Raw genomic sequence first — 14,070 nt, forward strand, 5'->3', positions numbered from 1 at the left:
CCGAAGAGCGTATTGTGTCTTCTCTGAGAAGGGTGACAGAAACTTTAAGATAAATGGAGAAAATGCTCAGAACAACTTTCCTGCATGGCCAGGGCTGATAATTGGGAGCGGTGATGCCAGATCACCTTAAAAGGTTTTATGGTGTTTAGAGTACTTTTGATTACCAAAGTCCCACTCACATCTTTTGATCTCACTAGGCTTAGTATGTGTTGACTAAACAGTGCTGATCTCCTGGGGGCAAGGATGAGCCTTATTCAGCTTGCAAAGCACTGCATCTGTTGATGTTGCAATGATGTAGGAGGTGGGGTGTGCCCATTTATAGTTCAGAATTGCCCAGGAATGACAAGTGTGACAAGAACTTCTTTCCCTAGACCTTCAAGGCAAGTCAGGCATGATGAACCAGCCTTGCCAAATGCTCTCAGCCTACACCTTGTAGAAAAGGGTGGTAGCCGTGGCCAAGCATGGGAAAAATGCAACTTTTTGGGAATAGAGAGAACATCTTTATTTAACAATCCAATGACCCAGTGGTCTTGGGACAGAAGAAGAGGAGTTGGTTTTTATATGCCAACTTTCTCTGCCACTTAAGGGAGAATCAAACTGGCTTACAATCACCTTCCCTTCCCCTCCTCACAACAGACACCCTGTGAGGTAGGTGAGGCCGAGAGAGAATGACTTGTCCAAGGTCACCCAGTGGAGGAGTGGGGAAACAAATCCAGTTCACCAGATTAGCCTCAGCCGCTCATGTGGATGAGTGTGAAATCAAACCCGGTTCTCCAGATCAGACTCCACTGCTCCAAACCACCATTCTTAACCACTACACCACACTGGCTCTCTTGACAGAACCAATGTTACCAATACCACCCTTTATGTCCATCCTCACACAGAAGCCACTGCTGCCAGAAATTTAGCCACAGCTTAAGTAATAGAGAGCCAGTGTGGTGTGATGGTTAAGGTGTCGGACTAGGATCTGGGAAACCCAGGTTCGAATCCCCACCATGCCATGGAAACTTGCTGGGAGGCATTGGGCCAGTCACGCACTCTCAGCCTCAACCCTGGCAAGAATTCAGATGGGAGACATTCAAGGAATAGTAGGGACCTCTTGCCTTGGAAACCTTATGGGGTCGCATTAAGTCAGCTGTGACTTGATGGCAAAAAAAAGAAGTAATATCAGGACCAGTGAGCAAGAAAGGCATGGAAACAGGAAAACCTTTTAAACTATCACCAACTTACCCACATGCCTCACAAAGGGGCAGTCAACACAAAGGAAATATGGGGGGAAGTTTCAATTGCCCCAGACCCCTATGCACATAATCTACTCCTCAGAATCTACCCACCAAAACAGCAGAGGGGGAAGCATTTAGCCGAGCCAAAAGAAAAGCCCTCCATACAGAAAGAATAAGGATTATGAAGTCTTAGGGACTATGCTCTAGAACAGCATTTCTCAAACTGGGGTCCGGGAAGGGTACTCTAGAAGGTCAGCAAATCCTTTGCAGGGACAGGTGAGCCCTCTTCTGGGAAGAGGGCAGAGACTGCTTCAGGGGAAGAGGACCACCTGTTTTAAAAGGTAGGAGCTTACAGAGCTGCTGTCACCAGCAGTCACCTAGCTTCCAGATCACCTTAGAGCCATCAACCTGAAAATGTGCCGAAAGTACCCTGGGAACAAGCAGCTGAGCCCTGTGAATGCCCAGAAGCCGAGTGGCATCAAGGAGATACGGTCCTGATGTAGTTACTTCCAGCAGAAGATTGAACTGGCTTTCATTCCATTTGCCAACGCAAAGGATTTCAGGCAGACACACCCTACTCTGTGTCCATAGGCAGTATCAGCCAATGGCAGTTTTCAGTTGAGTACCAGAAGTGCAGGTTGTGTGAGATGCTAATCTGTTTTGTTTCTATGAGCCGCTGCAAGGCTTCGATCCCAAGCAGCCCGACCAGAGTTGTGCTCAAGGAAGGTAACACCTTCTCCCTGTATCCTTCTTTATCCCCTCCCCTCTCCAAACTGCACTGCTTCAGGTTGGTGGATTGAAGGAACAGCGGGGGGGGGGGGCAAAGCGGATGTCTGCGGCAGGAGGAGTTGGCAAAAAAAAAAAAACTCCTCTCGGTAGGTCGGAAAGCTGCTTGAGGAGCTGAATGCTGATGACAGGATCCAAAAGTGAAATTTTTATCCAGAACCTTCCCAGCCCCCATTGAGCTTCCCTTCATCTCAATGGTTTCAAAGAGGTTCTATGCCGTGTCCGGCATGAAGACCTTTTCAGTCAGAGGCGATAGATTAACAGTTATGACTCTGCAGAATTTGACCTGACCACACATTTCAAAAAATTGCTTTTGAAGTGCAGCTGACCAGGCTCTTACTACATGGCTTTATGACAGGGGGTGTTAATCCTTCATGTAGTCTGCCATTATATATACTTTGAAAAAAGGGCTCTCCAGGATGTGGTGTGTACCAGTCAAGAAGGAAAGAGAAGTCTTAGAGCCTGCAAAGTTAATCACAATGGTGACCCTTAGGTGGCTGAAGTTTGGACGCTAGAGCAGCAGTTCTCAAAGTAGTTAAGCCCCAGTGTTAAACAACCTGTATTTCCCTACACACCAATACCCTTAAGAAGGCAGTTCTACACTACGTTTCTCCTCTTTGTGGGGTTAAACAGACAATGGCATTAGGACATTTATGTCTCTGTAATAGTTCTTACCTTCTTGAAGAGAAGAAAAAGCATTGAGGGAGTTGCTACTGTGAATTCTGCTTTAATGTAGTTATTCTATCTTAAACCGACTTTGTTGGGCGAGGGGCAGCCTTGAAAGATATTTAAGTGGCAGCAGCCTTTGCTTGATATTACCTACCACCTCCTTATACTGTTCAATAATCTTAGAACAGCTCTACTTAACACAGGGATTGTGTTTTCTACAGCGAGCAAGACAGTTTCTTAAACTCCAGTTAACAGAACCTGGAGAGGTGCAAGCAATACAGACACAGAGAGGTGGGTCAGCACTTGTCACAGACACACAATGCAGATGAGGCTGGCACCAGTGCTTTTCACAGGAAATGCCATTTGGAGCTGTCCTGGTTCCATGAAGGCCAGCTGCGAAGTCATAAGCTAGTATGAATTCTGGCACAAAGGTAAAAGTGCAAAGACAAACCTGTTCCCCAAATACTCAGTGTTGCCTCAATTACCAAGGATAAAAAAGCAACCAAGATGAGGATTGAGTTCAGCTCCAAACACAAACATGCCTTTTGAGAAGTTGAGGTCCAAGTCTACCCATTTGCTCTTCAAAGTGAGCCTAGCTTTCCTCTTAACACAAGCCTGTTTCTGAAAACCTGCCCAACATCGGCCTATGCGTTGCCTTATCACCCAAAGCCAGCTGTGTGCAAGTCCTGCCTTGAAGCCAAGACGCCTTGTAACTGAGAACTGGTTTGACAAGGCTACATAAGCAAGCAGAAAAGAGTCTACACATTTAATATCTGTATTAAAATCAGGTAGTTTGCTCTTCTGCAACTAAAGTAGTCCCCCCCCCTTTTCCAATTGTCAAGTGGAAGGAAACTGAGAGTGCAGATTCTATGCTACTCTGGGCTGGACTAGCAAGTACAAAAACTCAAATGTGACTGAAGATGAAGTCAAGAGTTAAACTGTATTCTCACTAGTGCAAGAAGAGGGCAGAAATCACATCCAAATTGGGTATGTAATTTAGAGTGTAGTGAGCTTCATCTCTAAACAGGCAACTACTGACCTTCCCCTTCCTCTCATACCATACTAAAGCATCAGCCTGAAAGTTTGATGTCTAGTCTATAACAAGCTGTGGAATATACTGGAGCATATTTGTTAGTTACAGAAGTAGAATTAAGGTACAAAGAGAATGAATCCAAGACATTCTGCTTGCCTACACAAGCCTTCTTTTTGCAGCTTGGTAAAAATGCCCATCTGGGTCCTTCTTGTGCAGACAATATCCATGTCTACCAAGACACCGAGCCTTCTTTTTCACCCTGTACTACAAGCTTTTTACTGCAGCTGGTCAAACATCCTATTTCTTTCTCAGAAGAGTAAACCAAAAGACAGCTTGTTCTTCCTGCTAATTCATTACCCTTTACAAGATGACAACACACACTCTCTCTCAGCTTTGTCCTCGCACAGAAGCATTCTACACTCTGCTCCCAAAGATAAAAGGTCTGCCCTTACCTTGGTAAGAAGTCAAGCAGAGTGCTATCAGCAGCACACAGCCTTTCCACAAGCCTTCCATGCTCTTGGTGTGAATGACAGCTTCAACTGTGAGGACAGGTAAGCTGGTGCCTCTTGTACACAATGAGCAGTCCTGCAACAGGCAGCAGGATGGAGACTGCCACCCACACCTCAGACGTTTCACAAGTACCATTTACCACACCCAACCCTAGGCCAATGTAATTAACCGCACATAATACATAGGAGCAGAAGCACTCCGAGTGAGAACCTGGACTTCCCACATAATAGCCAGTCCCTGCCAGCTCATAAGGTGCTGCTTTTCTTTGTCTTCATTATTGTAGCAAGAAACTGAGTCGTTCAAGCCATGAAGTTTGGTCTCTTCTTCATCTAGTTCAAACAGCTACCTACACTATTGTTGGCCTCTTCAGGTAACTTAGTTAAAATTCAGATCTTTCTGCCAGTGAGAAGAAAAATAGAGAACAGTTTTTCAAATTCCTGCCATGGGCCATTTTAATAAATTGTTATCATAACACAGTAGCCACTCGGTTGTTTTTAGGAAAGGAAGATGGCAAGACATTATATAAGCCAGCCATAATTTGCAACATACTGTATACTATTTTAGGCTGGTAGGTTTCAGTTTTCATCTGATGTAGGTTTGCAAATTATGACCCGTTTGAAACATGTATGCTTAAAGCATGAATACACGAGATTACTGTGGCTTCATCCAGAAATTGAAACCAGTGGTCAGTGAAAGGTGCTTGTGGATGCAATTTTTGCCATGACCTCCAGCAATCCCTTCCAGTCACCAAGATGGTCCCTGTGGTCACAAATCCCACAACGACAAGCATCCATGCTTGTCAAAGGGAATGAAGCTGGCCCCTCTTATTGGCAGAGAGGTGCATGTGGAGGAGGGCGCAGTTTTAAACCCTTCTCCTTCTCTGCAGTTTGCTCCATATTTGATCTCTGGGGTTATCAAACCCATCTGGACACCTTTCCAAAGATTGAAGGGGAAGTCCATACTCCACCTGCTAGTAGATTAATGAATCCTGGCTAAGTTATCAAGAAAGAGAGGACTACAGTGTGAAGCTGCAATCTTGGTCAACAGTTGTTGTCCCTAGACTTCTGTCCCTTGTTCAGCTTGTAGCAGGTGCTGCTGTTCTAGGATTGAATATAAAACAAATGTTGGAACAGCAAAGTAGAAGGTAGTACTACTGCACACTCCTGGTATCTCAGGAAGGAGCCTCCAAGCATTCAAAAACTCTAATTATGACAAGCCTGCAACAGGCAAGAGTATTATTGTCCCCCTCAGCTCTCCCTGCAAGTGGTACAGGGAGTTCATGTGCTCCCTTACCAAGCATGTGCCAGGGATTATTAGAATTTAAGTTGTTCAAGACTCACTGGTTTCCTTCTCAATTTGTTTACACCCTTTTCAACACAGGATCAAATTTTAAAATGTTAACCATAACAGTACATACTCTGCTGAGAACTATAGGCAACATACACTTTCGTTTACAGAATTGCTCCAGAACTATGTTTTATTTAGGCTACTCTAGGAGCTTCCAGCAGGGGGAAACTGTGGTCAGGTTATCAGCGCCAGGAAGATAGTTCCTAAAATGTACTTAAAAAATTCACAGAGTAGAAGGTGAAATGACAATCTCTTATTACATGAAGAAATCGGCGTTTGTTTTTGGATGCGGAGAAAGCTTTTGATAATATCCCATGGTCTTTTTAAATGAAAACAATAGTATCTTTAAAACGTGGCTCAAGATTTTTGAATTGGATACAGAGCATATATTCCAATCAAACTGCCAAGATTGTTAAATGGGGTCTTTACTGAAAGACTTCAAGTAAACACGGGAACAAGACAAGAATGTCATTTATCACTATAATTATTCAATTTAGTGCTATAAGTACTAGCAAACATTAGACAAGACTCTAGAATTAAAGGTTTAGTAGTAGAAGAGTTTAAAATGAAAAGTTATGCAGATGAAGTTACGCAGACTACCTCAGACCCTCAATAGTTGATACATCCATAATGAACCAAATTGAAGAATTCAGGTCTACTCAAGCTATAAAATTAAAAAAATTAAAATTATTGCTGTCTTTTTTTCCTATCAAAACAAGCAGAGAACTGAGAAATCACAGGGTATACCATGATTGCAGACCCAAATATTTGAGAATAAATCTAACTAGTCATAAAAAAAACTAGACAATTATGAAGTTGTGTGGGAAAAAATAGAAAAGGACTTTTTGAGATATATCATACAGATTCCCTTTATCGGTTGAACTTGCTATATGACGTACCTATTAGTTAAGCTACTATTGAATTTTTGTAACTCTTTTGAAGTATAGAGATGTTTCCTATTATATATTATAAGCTTGCTCATGTTACTGTAGTTTAATTATGCCCTTGGTATGAATTTGTTAAATATTGTTATGCGTAGTAGTCATCCCAGTTTTTCTGTACTGTTTTACCTATTTCTAATTTTCACTGTATCTTTTTATTATGTAAAATAAATAAAAAATTTAAAAATTCACACAGTAGACAGGTTTACAGATACATATTTATTGTTAAATTACAGAAGCTTTAGTGCAAAAAACAGTGGTTTGTTAACGCAACAGCTTATTTTCCCCAGTCCACATCTAGAATGTGAAAATAAAAACAGATATGCTAATACACAAGCAGAAATGAAGACAGACCCCGCCCCCCAGTTCCGATGATCCTTGTCCCATGAGATTATGCCAAGTATTTCCTACAAAGAAAATGCACACACACCAGTAGAAATTCTAGCCAAGAAAAAGTGGCATCTAGTACACAGTCCATCAAATGTTCCACGGCCTCTACAGCAAAAAGGCCATCATTTCTAAGCAGAAAATGTTTCCTCTGTAGGAGCACAGGATGCTGTTGTTGTCAATGTTGACATTTGCAATAATATGACAAGGAAACACAGCAACTGCTTGCTTTTGAGTTAAAAACTTTGAACCAAACAGCAGTAGTTTAAACAAAAAAATCAGGTCAATGCCCTCACCAAATGCTTGTAGGAAGAATAAAAAAGGAAGCCACGTGGCAATTACTTTGCTGGAATTAATTTGAAGCAATTATTAGTTTGCTGCCATCAGAATGAGTCCCATCTTGATTCCACAAGCCAAGTCTCCCAAGTTCCCATGTCCTTAATGTGCTGGAATATTCAATCTCTTCTCTAGGGTTTCTTTTAAGTTGTTCAAAATATGCATAACTAAAATGAACTGGTTAAACAGCTATGCACTCAGAGGTTCAGGGGCATTATGTGGTCCCTAAAAACTGCCTTCACCCACATGCTATTATAGAGGCTTCAGAAGTGTTGACTTGCATGGAGTTCAACACAAGCCACTGCTTGGGACTGAAATGACATCTGCTCCTTGCACTAACATCAGTGGCACTACACAGGCCAGAGCCAATACCGCCCTAAACTCAAAAGGTCAAGCAGGGTCAAGATGTGTACTGCTAACATGGCACTCTGCTTCTAAACATTTCAAGGTACCTCTAGCACTACACCAAAGAACGGTTACTCATGCAAGAGGGCGCAGACTGTAAGAATGTACTGCTAGAAAAGGATGGGTTCCAATGCCAGGAAGTGCCAGAAACAGAATCTTGTGGCTATTCTGAAAACTCAGATAGGGAAGAATAATTAACTTAGCAACCGTATACCTCATGTCTGCAAACTTTTCTACCTTTTCAGTCAATGTACATGTTAGCAAGAGAGCTAGCTGCGTGCTCCACAAGTCAGCAACAACACACCAGGCACACTGTTTCGAGTTTTTAGTTTAAATATGTCCGTCTTTGTTTTCAAGCTATTTAAGTTTTTAAATGAAAGGGTGCCCCCCCATCCTGAACTCTAAACAAAGTGTAAGGCTTGCTACTGTGTGGCTCTCAGAGGAACGAGTGCTGCCTGCTGCATCAGCTTCCCATGGTTATTTGTATTCGCTACATTGGATATTGTCCACCCAATCCAATACACTTCAGCTCAGGCCACACATCAACAAGTTCACAGTGAGTTGGAGACGCAGCCTTAGCTATACTACAGACATATTTAAGAAACTGCTCTTCCACTGGCAACTTCCAGGGCTGATGCAGCTTTATCCCAGCAAGCAGGATTGAATTTAAGGGGGTTCTTCTACCCAGTAACTGGGTAAAATGAGAGCTGAAATGATACCCACTTGTAATGACTGGCACTCTAGCAACCCATCCATAAGCAAGTGTGCCCTTAAAAAAATTACTCACTGATTTTTAAGGTCAGACACAAGGCTGTGGTGCCTTTAGTTTACTTCTACTTTCAAAGGCACTCAGCTAACTGAACAACTTTGCTAAATTACCGCATTTCATGTACCATAAAGGAACTAAGAACTGGAGTCAGAAAATGGCATCAGATCAACATTGTGGACCATTCCACAATAGTAGCACTGCTACGCCAAAGAAAATCACAAAAAGGTACTTGAGATTTTGAGGGGGGAGGAAATAAGGACACCGGGGTTTAGTTCTGCCAGCCAAACCCTCCCCTCTTGTTTTCTTCAAGAAAAAAATTGCCCATGCAAGAGTTTTTTTTCCTAGTTCCACACATGACGTTTGCAGTGCTCGACAGCCTAGGAGACAGGAAGAAGAGAAGGTCAGAATTAGCCTGATTCCCAATTGAAAATGACATTTTTGTTCTCAGGTCATAGTAGTAAAAACAGAAGCCAGAGACATTGGCTCTCTGCAAAACGTGAGAAACCCAGTGTACTTACATTGCACTTAGCGGCTGTCTCCATGTTCTTACACCAATAGCCAGGTCCCCAGACACACTTTTCTGATCCCAACAGGGGCTGTGTGGATGCCGCACAAACACCAAGTTTCTGTAAAATGAAAGAAGGGAAAAGCTTAGCCGGTGACCCTGGACCACTCTCACCCTCAGCTTAACCCACCTCTCCACAGGGCTGTTAGAATAACATGGAGAAGGGAGGACCACGTATGCCATCCTCAGCTCCCAGGAGGGAGATTCTGTACTATGCAAATACCTTTTCACTGAGATACAAATTCTATTGAGTCTGTTGCAGCCAATACAAATAAAGTGTTTTGTAGTATCTTAGAAATAATCATATAGAATCCCTAACAAAGTGGGTTTTAGATCAGAAAAGGTTATGCTTCAGTATATTAGTTTAAGTTGCTACATGGCCCCATTTTTAATGGACTACGAACCTGCCATGTGCTCAAGAAAAGTTAACAGGCTTCCATTTTCCTCTCTTTCCAAGAGCCCCAAAACATTAGCCCACAAGTCTGTCACCTGTGGCTCTAGAGCCAGTATGGAACCCCAAATGGCTCTTTGAAAGAGAAAGATCTAATCTTTTAAGGTTAAGGTATATTGAAAGGGTATGTGAGATGCCAGGAAGGTGAACCAAATGACCAGCAAAGGTTTTTTATGGGACTAAAGAACTTCTTAGATATGCTTTACAGAATGGGAACAGATAAAGGTAAACATTGCCAGAGCACTTAATGGTGCAGGATAAGCCAGGATACATTTATATGAGACCTCATGTGCGCTATTTCCCAATAAAAGGACACCCAATCACCTGTTTTTGAGTTGCAGAAGCTTTATGGATTATCAAATGTGTCAATTATCTGTAAAGTTAAAAATTAATTTCAGATGTGTAAATGAGCTCTTAAACTACTTCTTTGATCCCCGTGCTCTGAATTTTGACACTTTGGCTCATTAATTTAAAAAGGTAGCCGGCGCCTGCATTAACATGTCAATTTCGCTTGGAAGAAGTCTTGAGTTTTGCCTTGACACTCTATTTCGAAAAAGCTTCATGACACAAAACAGTAGCCTTGTGTCTTTTCAGGAAATTATTCTACATATAACTGTTTGAATAAAGAACTACTAAATTGGAAATACTGGAATTTTGTGTTTAACTGCAGTGCTGGTATTTATGTAATAGCCACCATTTTGAGTGAAGTCTATGAATAGTCATTCTAGCTGTGATACTTACAGAACACACAAAAGCAGGATCCATCATTTCTGCCAAAAGCTGCACAGCCATTGGTTCATACTGCTCCACGAACTGATCACACTGTTTAAGGGGGGGGGGGAGAGAAAGATTGAGACAGGATCCTCTGCTACTCCATCATGGGACACAGGCAATATAACAATACCAGAGCCAGCTGTTGCATAATACCACCCTGCTGATGTGAACCATATTCAAGTCCCACTGATTTCAGTAAAGGATGTAACATGCTAAACTCTTCCACACTAATGAGATTTAGAAATTAGTTTTGGCTGGATTGTGTAAGACGCAGTACTGCAACAAAGCGAACGTTTAGCTTCTCTGTTGAGAAAGTGTAGCATGAGACATCCAAAGCTATCTTAAAAGATCTTCATTTCCACATCACTCCCAGCATGATGCACAACTGGGCCGCTGCTTATGATACGCTTCAGAGCCATGGAATGCATCACATCTGTCTGATTTTCAAACAGCATTTCCTCCTAGAAAAAAACTCCTCCCACAGAAAAATTTGAAATACTTCTGTTATCTGAATCAGAAGGTGCTTTCCAGCCCCCAAGTCAAACATACAAGCTGTTCTATAGTCAGGAGATATCAGCAGATATCTGTGTCCCAAAGGAGATGCTGAACTGCTCAGAGACTTTAGAACTGCAGCCATTCAGCGACGACAGCAAACATTTCCCTATATTTCTTGTACTGTTAAATGGGTCAAACAAGTTGCTATATCGAAAGCTGCAAATGTGGCTTTCTAGTCAAATGCTCTTTTGCCCAAGTCATATTGCTAATCAAATAAACCAACAAGGCATTCTACAAACTGCCTGGCTCCCCTTCATGTCTTCAGTTACTGCCTCATCCCCTCCCGTCAGATTTTTTGAAGTTGGCAGGTTGATTTTGGCCATATAGTACGCAAGGTAAGCTTACCAACATAAATTCTGCCAAATAATAATAAATTCTCCACTCCATAAAGCCATATTTGAATTAAAGTTAAATGTTTTTGATAAAGAGACCTCTAATATACCTGTTCAATACTTTTTTTGCCCCAGGACTCTCACTGAGATACTGCTATAAAGGTGCCTAGGCTACTCATCTTTAAACCCACTTCCATGCTCTCTTATCCTATTTGTACTTGTCTTATTCTTAGTCTACCATGAGCATATTACTATAATTAAAAATTAGTTGCTCAGATATAGGAATTCTAGCCAAAGATCATTCCTGTTGGGCAATTATCACCTCTTGCTCAGGTTAGATACCACACTCCAACTCTAGTTTGTGTTCGAAGCTTCACCGATATACATTGGGCAGGGGTTATAGTACATTTAGCAGCAAGTTTCTGCCCAGAGTGAACTTAAACATGGCATTTCCTTGAGATCTGTATTACCAAAGTGGCACTTCAATTTAACCCACACCCATTTTAACCCTTTCCATTAACTATTTTACCTGGTCGCAGTAAGACTGTGGCAACATGCTGCAGACTTTTTCCAGAGCTGCCTCAATTTCAGCAGTCGTAGCATTCTTCTCCAGTTGTTTGTCCAAATAGGCTACAACCATTTTGCACACATCACAAACGTCACCAGCCTGGGCTTGCACTGGAGCAATTATCTCTGAGAATTCAGAAAGTCAAGTTATGATCACAATTTCAACACAAATCTGCTCCCGCCCCCAAATGTAGTCAACCCATTGTATTGTGTTATTTAAATTCTTACCAGCAGGAATAGCCTTGTTTGCACAACACTTCAGCATAACGCACACCAATTTGGGATCAGTTGCCTCCAACAGCATATCAATGATGGCCCTGCCATAGACTTCCACAAAGCTCTTGCACTCATCTCTCATTTTTTCAGGTAGCACTGAACAGACTTCCTCCATTCCATGTACCATTTCCTCCTGGTACAGAGAAATAGTAACAAAGTGTGTTTTGTTTAATATTTATAAGTTTGATAAGGGACACCCTCTGATTTGTCCTGTTCAAGTTAAAACAGATTTCTAAAGCCATTTGCGTGGCAAAAGTCAAGAAGCTACTCTTGTATCTTATGTTAAGCAGAATGTAGACGGCTCCTCATCTAACTTAATCCCACTTTTCTAATGCCTTCGACATGGAACTCAAAAGGCTGCTTAATGTACATTAAAATACACCACTAAAAGAATACAAAGCCTGGCACATTAATGCTATCTAAGGAAACGGAAGACTTTATTTTTCCTGCACAATATAGGGCATAGAACACAAGAACCCAGGGGAATCACTGCACCACCACCTGCCCTTCAATCCTCAGCAAAGCAAACTAAACATACTGGAAAAGGGCACATACATGGTTTAGAGCACGGGGCTGTCAAACAGCACTGGTTCACTTTAAGAAAGGCCACTTGAAAGCCACACTCTACATGTTACAAATAAAGCTTGATTGGCTTTATTCCGACGACTTCATCTAAAAAACAGGCAGTGAAGATCAGCCATTTCTTACAGATACAATCCATGGTTTCACAAAGTCATGCCTGTTTTAAGTTCCATGGCAGCTGCTCTGAGCCCGACCATCGGGTTGGGGAGAGTGGGGTAAAAATGTAATAAATAAATAATGGATCATAACATGTGCTGCCCCTTTATTATGACCAAGAGATTCAAGTGTTCAGTGCCAACTGTTAACACAGGGCAACCCTGCCAGTAACTGGCTTCTACAAAGCCTCATGCAGAGCTCAACCCTACCATAATACAACTTGCAAGATAATTCCTATACTAGCTGGACCTTAGGAAAACTATTCTTCAAATTTAAACTCACCATCTTCAGTCATGTCTAAATTTATGAATACCTGAAATGACGTACTTCTAAGCCACAACTAATTTTGTATCTTGGCCAGCTTGCTTTTTCAAATTCTTAATATTTAGTCAGCAGATAATTTACTCATGTTCAAACATGGTGAGGTGACATAAACAACTTTCTGGTAAATGAATTTTTTTTACAAAATGAAGACATCTGTAAAACCTACATTTGGAGTGGTGTTTATACTAAAAAATACATGTCCTGCTTTGAAAATATGGACCATATACGTGTTATTAAAAGGCCAGTACAATGTTTAGTGTAAATTCTTGTCCAAAAGAACGTATTACAAGAGTGAACAGGACAAACAAGTTTCCAAGAACATGGAATACTGTGGCACTTTAAACACCAGCATATTTTACTGGCACGAGTTCAGAGTCCAAATTTGGGGGAGAGGGGGCACTTAGGGGTAGAACACCTGCTTTGTATACAGAAAGTTCCTAAGCTCAGGCACTGGGACCTCCAGGTAGCAGGGCAGGAAATGATCTGTGGCTAAGACATTTCTAGTTTTGTGATCCTGTTATGGATATAGCCAGGAATATTTGGGGGGGGGGGGGACAGTGTTGCTAGACTTGACCAAACTAATTGGAAGATGTCTCTGTGCACAAAAATAAAACTAGTCAGTCTTCCCAGCTAAAGATGTCCAAAAGGGAGTTCAGAAATCCCAAATAGAATAGCTTTGGAGATGAATAAGTAGTAACACAATTATACAGCCTTGTGTAGATTAGAAGCCATCTATCCAATTATCAATATATTTTATTGAGGCCAAGGTGCAGAAGCACCTGAGAACTGCAAGAATGTTCAACTTCACGGAAGTGAAGGTATGATTCAAAGATGGCTGTACTGGTTGACGGCCAAAAGATATTCATATGTATGAGAACCTTGTAATCACTATTTTTCAATAGACTTTGTTAAGATAAAGAGTAGCAAGAATGAACCAATAGTTTTTATATTTGAAGACGACATTTTAAGTATAGATAACCCTGTATGGTGTTTGAAGTTATAAGATAGTGAGTTAGCTAAGAATTTCACTCTTATCAAGTGGGTCAGTTAACTACTGTCAGGAGATGATAAAATCGTATAAA

The 14,070-nt window shown here is 41.6% G+C and overlaps 2 protein-coding genes across 2 annotated transcripts in view; both read right to left on the minus strand.

The window, feature by feature from the left end:
* The window catches only part of LOC130478009 (prosaposin-like), a 60,333-nt gene extending 56,062 nt beyond the window's left edge, over positions 1-4,271 (minus strand). The window contains exon 1 of the mRNA XM_056850118.1: positions 4,164-4,271. Coding sequence (XP_056706096.1) covers positions 4,164-4,224 — 61 coding nt within the window. The 5' untranslated portion in view covers positions 4,225-4,271. The remainder of the gene's footprint in view (positions 1-4,163) is intronic.
* A 4,149-nt stretch (positions 4,272-8,420) lies between these two features.
* LOC130478365 (prosaposin-like) overlaps positions 8,421-14,070 on the minus strand; it is a 31,745-nt gene continuing 26,095 nt past the window's right edge. Inside the window, exons 10-14 of the mRNA XM_056850512.1 lie at positions 11,879-12,059; positions 11,613-11,776; positions 10,164-10,244; positions 8,925-9,032; positions 8,421-8,783 (exon numbers count right to left, since the gene is read on the minus strand). Of these exons, the coding sequence (XP_056706490.1) occupies positions 8,748-8,783; positions 8,925-9,032; positions 10,164-10,244; positions 11,613-11,776; positions 11,879-12,059 (570 nt within the window). The 3' untranslated portion in view covers positions 8,421-8,747. The remainder of the gene's footprint in view (positions 8,784-8,924; positions 9,033-10,163; positions 10,245-11,612; positions 11,777-11,878; positions 12,060-14,070) is intronic.

This window comes from Euleptes europaea, chromosome 5, assembly GCF_029931775.1.
Source record: "Euleptes europaea isolate rEulEur1 chromosome 5, rEulEur1.hap1, whole genome shotgun sequence".
Taxonomy (NCBI): domain Eukaryota; kingdom Metazoa; phylum Chordata; class Lepidosauria; order Squamata; family Sphaerodactylidae; genus Euleptes; species Euleptes europaea.